At 46.3% G+C, this 7,500-nt stretch overlaps 1 protein-coding gene across 9 annotated transcripts in view; it reads right to left on the reverse strand.

Moving 5' to 3' along the window:
* Positions 1-7,500, reverse strand: part of camta1a (calmodulin binding transcription activator 1a) — a 300,158-nt gene that overhangs the window by 281,945 nt on the left and 10,713 nt on the right. For all 9 annotated transcript variants that reach the window (XM_035645368.2, XM_035645375.2, XM_035645369.2 and 6 more), the window contains one exon: positions 1,499-1,602. In XM_035645368.2, coding sequence (XP_035501261.2) covers positions 1,499-1,602 — 104 coding nt within the window. The remainder of the gene's footprint in view (positions 1-1,498; positions 1,603-7,500) is intronic.

Consider the following 7,500-nt stretch of genomic DNA (forward strand, 5'->3'; position numbering starts at 1 on the left):
TCAGGGAAACTACAGTAGAACATGTTTGTGCAATTTAATACTCTCAATCCAAATCAATTACTATGTGAATATTGTATCATGAAGATTGTAAAAAAGAAAGGAAGCTTAGAGTTTCAGCAAATTATTTCAATAACAAAAAAAAGTCATTATTTTGTACTTCCGACTGTATATAGAGAAAAAAATGCATCTCTTGTTTTGCCTTTAGAAAATTAATTGAATTTATTAAAAATAAGTAACTAATGTAGCTTTGTCAGGAGAATCTTTCTTCATAAACATCACCAACAAGTATACAAATATCTGATTCAGTTAATAATTTACATTTTTTTGAATAACTGTCCTTCAGGTGAAGGTTGAAAATGAAAACTACCACAACGACGGTGATTGTCGGGTTTGATCTGCAGAGAGAGAGAAGTCTGACGTGATGAAAATGTGAAATAAGAGACACGTCCAGTTTCCACAGCGCCGACGTTAAACACCGTTCACGTTTCACACGAGGCCTCGAGATGCTAATGAGAGCCGGAGTGACGTCTGCTGAATGAGACTCAACGTGTGATTCCTCTTCCTGCACAATGAGCAGCGGAACTATACAAGATGGGAGACGGAGGCAGACGCTCGTTTTGTCTCGTTTGTTGCCGTGACGACGTGTCACAACCCCACGTCCGGCTGCTCGTGCGGAGAAAACTGAATTTTTTTCTACGTTGTTTTTTTTTCTGACGCAAAGGAAAGAAGTACAAAAAAGAAGACCTTCAATATTCAGACTTTTGAATATTAAAATCATTTCACTTAAATGATTGTGAATGTATTTAACACACAGTACAAATAAAATCTCATGAGAAATATAAATATTGAACATAACGTGTGAAAATGTCACTTTCGAATCAAAATGGCCGACGTCCCGTTGAGGTGACGACACGCCTCCAAGAGACTGTTCAGTGAGTCTGGACATGACACACGTGTGGACCAGGTTTCGTGCATGTAGGTGGAACCTGAACGAGGGGCTCGGTTTTCTAAATCTAATGCGCAAGAGGCGTTGATGTTGCCACGCCAACGCAGATTGCATCACATTTCAAGTGTGCACATTTTTGGTGACTTTTCATAAATGTGAAAAACGACTGCAACGTCCAAAGGAGAAAAATAATAATAAACAGGAGGGCCACCAGCTGGTCGGCGCACGGGCCCTAATGATAATAAAGAATCAAGTCAAAGACGCTAAAAACACAATAATCTGATGTTATCTCATATCTGAAATCCACTACACATGATGCATGTGACACATTCTACACGTCACGTGGTAGCTGTTAGCATGTAGCATGTCGGAGCACATGGCCTGCGGTCGGGAGAACAACAGTTCACACGACTTCCCACAAACCGGCCGTGAACGCGGGGGGCGGGGCCCTCGGAGAGAATCGGGGCCGTCTCATTGGACGAGCACCTCGTCGCCAGCGAGATGCACTGAGAAGAAAGTGTGGTGCTGAGAAGGAGCAGCAGCCGCTCTTACCTCATTAGTGTTCCACCGGTGTCTCTCCTTTGGCAGCGAGGTGCACTTTGGTAGACATTCAAGCAGCTTCTTGGGCAGGTATATTTTCAAATGTCCGTGTTCATCTGCAACAAGAGCAACGGAAGAAAAACAACATTTAGCTCAGACGTTAACACTCGTACGGACTCGCTCAGTCATCTGCTGCCTCATCCGCTGTCTCCCTGTGGGCAAAAATATCTGCCTCCATCTGAATTAGGGAAATCAATTGAAGAATAGAGCAGTGCCTGGATTTCATTTCACTGTGAGACGCCGCCTGCTGTGTCGGGGGATTCACCAGAGATTTTTCACTGTCAACTTGTAAAGAAAACTTGTGTCGATTCGTCATTCGGACACAATCAACCCCCTCGAGTGGTTTGACGGTGTCTGGGGATTCTGGGTCGCGTATTAATAAGGGAAATAACAACAGTTACCACCAGCACCTGATCGCCTACATGGCAATGCACGGGGTTAAAATCCACGAGGTTCCATATCACATATCAGTTCGACTGTGAGGTTTGAAGACGCCGGCGAGCGCGTTGGATGCGTTCATACGAAAAGGAGTTAAGCGGATGGTTAAAGGTGTGAACAAGAACAATAGGAGGAATAAGCTTCTGTGGAAATGATTATGATTATTTACATAAAACTAGAGTTGCAACAGTTAATTTATTAATTGATTAGTAATCGCCAAATATTTTCATTATCAATAGTCGTTTTTATGAAAAAAAAGTCTTAATTCTCTGATTTCAGCTTCTTAAATGTGAATATTTTCTGGTTTCTTTGTTCCTCTGTGACAGCGAACTGAATATCTTTGGTGTGTGAACAAAACAAAACATCATGTTGAGGATTTTTCATCATTTCATGAACCAAACAACTAATTGATTAATGGAGAAAATAATCGACAGATGAATCGATGATGAAAATAATCGTTAGTTGCAGCTCTACATCAAACACGAGGATCTTGTCATTAAGAAATGAGTTTAAATCACGATGGGGGGAGAGTTCGTCAGAGAGAAGTTGGAGACAGAAAAGAAAATAGTCTCAGGTGCATCAACATAGAAAAGACGGATGGTTCATAACAGAGGGCGAATAGACTCGTGTCAGATTGTGTCATGGAGGAAATATTTCAGCTTGTGTATCATCCAGACGCAGCCTGACAACACCACCAGCTCCTCTCTCTCTCCCTCTGTGGCTGCCAGGAAAGTTTAGCTTGTTGCTCCCCCTCCCCTTTAACACACGCTGTGAACTTTTAATCCCCTCGTACACTTCCAATGCGTTCACCAGCCGCAACTCAAGCCCGTGTACAGTTAGTAAATCCAGGTAATGTTCCGACGTGTTCCAAATGAATCTGTTTTTAATGTGCCGCGGATTTAATGTAAATAAATTCCCAGGAAGGAGGTAATCCAAAAAGCTGCATTTGTGCAAATGCAATTTAGCCGGAGAATAAAACAACGGCAAACAGATAAAAAAAATCAAATATCATAACCTGAGGAACATTCTTCCATATTCATACAACTGCAGGTTATAGGAGGGAAAAAAAATGGGCACGTAACGAGAGAGACGAGGGGGAATGAGCCCGGATACGAGCGCTGACTGTGTTTCCCCCGGGACGCCGGTGTCACCGCATGATTGTGGAAAGAGAGAGAAAGTCCTAGCGAAGAGAAATATCATTTGAAAGGCAATACAAATAGTGATGATGAGGAGATAACAGCGTGTCGCTGTGGCGGTACGCCGCGAACCGTCGGTCCACGGAGACGGAACCTCGGAGGGAAACGCACGAGGCGGAACATCGCCGCTCCCGAGGGAAACGCCGGAAAAAGCAGATCTGTAGCGTTTTGCCATTTCCATCTGTGCCTGTGATTCTGCATGTAGACTCTGTTCTATATCGCCAGCACAGGTATCTGTAATCATCCGCTACGCCCAATTAACAATCACATCCAGCAGCTGCTGCCTCCAGACAACCGGAGGGAGGAACAACCCAACAACGCTGCAACTGACTTATCAGAGGAAGACGGCAGCTGCCCTCGCGCTTTTCGTCAAGTCGACAGAAACTACGACAAAGAATCAAAGGAACTGTCGTGTTGCTTTCACGCAGCGGCCACGCTACTCGTTATCGACCAATAGGAGCAGAAACTGAAGCCAAACGGAATATCACACCTCCCATCCGACAGCACGTGGTCTGAACACGAGGTTTGTCAACCACATACCAGATGAGTGAGTTGTTCATCCGTTCACCAGTTGGGCATGAGCGTTGTCACGTCTCCTGGAATTCAAAAGATGGCGGACGACGACGCAACAGCTCACATTCTTTCTTTGATTTTTACACTTTTAAAGCCCCAGTGTGTAATTTTTGTAATTGACCGACAGGGGACACTTTATGGTCGCGCACCTCTGTTTCTATCTTCCGGTTTCCGGCAGCGACGTATTCTGGACCGTTTAGTTCAACAACCGTATTCAACACACCGTAACTTTAACCATCCATCCATCGTCTACCGCTTTATCCACTTAAGGGTCGCGGGGGGCTGGAGCCAATCCCAGCTGCCATTGGGCGAGAGGCGGGGTTCACCCTGGACAGGTCTCCAGCCTATCACAGGGCCACATACAGAGACAAACAACCATTCACTCTCACATTCACACCTACAGTCAATTCAGAGTCTCCGGTGAACCTGACCCCATTCTGCATGTGTCTGGACTGTGGGAGGAAGCCGGAGAACCTGGAGAGAACCCACGCACACACGGGGAGAACATGCAAACTCCACACAGAAAGGCCCTGGTTGGTTTGAACCAAAACTCGAACTCAGAACCTTCTTGCTCTGCCACCGTGCAGCCCCATATTTAGCTATATCTAATCAATTCAATTTCTGTGAATAAGTTCTTCTAAATATTAAACACTGTAGCTTTAAAGCTTTTAAATGCAGCGTGTGATTTGGCGACGGTTCGGGTCGAGCTTCGTCGTTCACTACATTTAACATCAAATAACAGCTTCTTTTGAACCGATCGCAACGACAGCACTGCAACGAAAAAGTCATCTACCGCTGTTCTTTTGCTTTTCCGCCACATTTTAATATTAACCGCCACGACGGGCGAAGAAGAAGAAGAAGAAGAAGAAGAAGAGTGAACAAACAATCACGTTGCGATCTCTCTCTGGTTGTGGCCCAAGAGCTCGGCCAGTCTGTCTCTGCAGAGAGGATTCAGGATCCAGAGCCGCCGGCCCTCTGGCACAGCCTCCCGTGACAGCACCTCACAAAGAGCCGGATCGGAACATGTCTCCAGGATTCTATCGCCAAGAGAGTCGGGACAGAAATCCACCGTGGGAGGACGTGTCTGCCAGCAGGCAGGAAATACCTGGGACGCCAGAACACGAGGGAACAACCAGGATCTCGACAAAAACATCCAAAGTGTCGTCTCACACACTGTTGTTTTTTAATCATTTCACAGCCTCATAATTTCACCGGTCATTGCACAACATGTTCCTGACGCAGAGTGTCGCTGGCTTTACAACTCTCTCCGCCACTGAGCGCTGAATTATGCAGAACGCGTCTGAGCCGAGCACATGGAAGGTGAAACAACTGCCACACAACTGCATTATTACGTTGAGATCCCCGTGTTGTGTTTGTCAGCTAACAGACACCTCGTGTGTTGTTAACGGGCTTTGTCTTAATCCTCTGACCTGACTCCTGGACATAAATGAGTAAAGATTACTAATCTTTAATCAGGACATTCTCATCATCACATCTTCTATTGTAGCCTAAAGTTTAATAGTTCATGGTCTCACTTTTACAAAAGACATTTGGTCCATGTTTTTTTGATTGAAAAACGTATGTTAATTTAAACAAATTAAAGTCTAAAGTGAATGTAACATCCTTAGATGTATCAGAAGTATGTTGAATTATCTGTTGGCAGTTCCATGTGACGCACCAATGATGGGCGACGAACTTCACGCTTCTCCGACAAGTTCTGGACTTATTGGGAGAGTCCTTTTTCATAAGACGTATGAGATTTCTAAAAGATTCATGGACATTTAGTCACAATGGATAACGGTATCCTCTGAAAATGTAAGTCACCCTTACACCAAACGGCTTCACTGTCGCAGACACAGATTTTCCAGAGAGCGTTTTGCTGGAGTTGAGACGCACTCCAGTCGTCTCCATCGCTTGGTGTAAGGTCGTGGTCCGAGCTCTATGATCTTTTTCTCGCCTCGACGTTCCGATAAAATCAGCCGTGTTTAATAATGTCCTGAGTTTTCATTCGTCGCTCACGCAGATGGACATTGTCAACAACCAACAGGTTGAGCTCTTCCCAAAAGGAATCCAGTTGCAGTCTTGTAAATAGTGACCCTGCAAGATCCCCCAGTCTTTGACTAATGTGAGAGGGTGTTACGTCTTTTCAGAATCTCCTCAGAGTCTTCTAGCGTATGAGAAGCATAAATCTGGTTTGACTGAGTTAAGACTCAGCTTTGGGACTTCTGACCGTGTTGGTACGTCGATCAAATCCAAACTGCAACCGCTGGTTTCCTGACCTCCAGCAGCCATCGGCCTCTTTCACCCTTTGGGGGAGACGTTACGTCACAATTTGTGCTCAACCATCAAGACTTTTCATCAGACGTCGATCCACCTGACGGCAACAAGCCCCAACAACACAAGCGGCGGATGAGCAACACCCGGGAACGAGCCGAGTGTTGCTGATGTGCGTGAGTCATGGAACCACACGTACACACTGACTGCAATAAAATAACATATCTGCATCTGGGATGTTGTCCAAGAGGCCTTCACATGCCCCTCAGTTCTGTATGAGACGACGCAGACGAGCCGCCGCTTCGTTCAGGGTTTTGAAAAAAAATGTTATCCATCTCAAACGTGGACGGCTGCATTTCTCTGAAGAACAGGCAAACTGCTGTCGCGTGCTCGTGCTGTTCAATAAAACAGGCGTCTTAGACGCGGCGCTCGTTTTTCCCTTGCCGTGTTCGCTGTTGGCCGTCTCTAATCTGCGAGCCCTTGTCGAACATGAGCGGAGCCTCGTTTACACGAGGAGCGCTTCTCACGACGCTCTCGCGGGACACGAGAGGCGAAGCTCAGAGGCACTTGTTGAGCTTTTCTGTCACTGTGACTGTGACTGTAACTGTAATACAATATTCCAGTACAATATTCCAGCTGCTGCTCGTCTCCGCTTCCGTCCACCAGGGCATTTCTCCACAGATGTGAAGGAGGAAACCGCGAGAGTCCCGACAAAGTGCGGCCGGCTAATTGAAGATTTGTCCACTGTGCCGTGGGAATACACACACACACACACACACACACACACACACACACACACACACACACTGTGGCTTGTGTGCGTGAGCTGGAAACAGACCCACGGGAGGAATTTACCTCTTGTGCCAGATTTGGATACATTAGCAGATTACAGACGTCCTCTTCATATCATCTAATTGTCTGAGTGTAAACAACAAATTACCAACAAAGTAAATTTGGCTTTGGAGGATGTAGATTGAAGGGAGCCGGCCTCCCGGTGGCCTCCCCCCTGCAAGTCTGAATATTTACTCCGGAGTCGAAACAGCAGCATTAACGAGCCGTGCACGAGCCAAGAGACGGAGGAAACACACAGAAATCTACTATTTGATTGTAAAACACTAGAAAGTGCAAGACAGGCTGATGCCGGAGCGTGTAATGTGAGCGGCTCCACACTGGAGCCAATTTCATCCTCGGTGCTGATGAGGAGGCTCCCATAGGAAAGAAGGGCAAAGATGGAGAGAGGAGTTGTGTTCAGTCGCCGTGGCGACAGGTCGGCAGCTCTTCATGTGGCAGCGGCACGCGCCTCCGTCACTGACATCACCTTCTGTCCAACAGGGGCACGAAGACATATGAATTTCTCTGGCGCTGATGTTTGGATTATCACTGATCCTGGCTGCTAAGCAAACACTTGGGCCGGGTTTAAGGGTATCTGTCACGCCGGCTGGCTCCGGCCCCGCCCTGGAGACGGGCCGCGAG

Source organism: Scophthalmus maximus, chromosome 3, assembly GCF_022379125.1.
Source record: "Scophthalmus maximus strain ysfricsl-2021 chromosome 3, ASM2237912v1, whole genome shotgun sequence".
NCBI classification, from domain to species: domain Eukaryota; kingdom Metazoa; phylum Chordata; class Actinopteri; order Pleuronectiformes; family Scophthalmidae; genus Scophthalmus; species Scophthalmus maximus.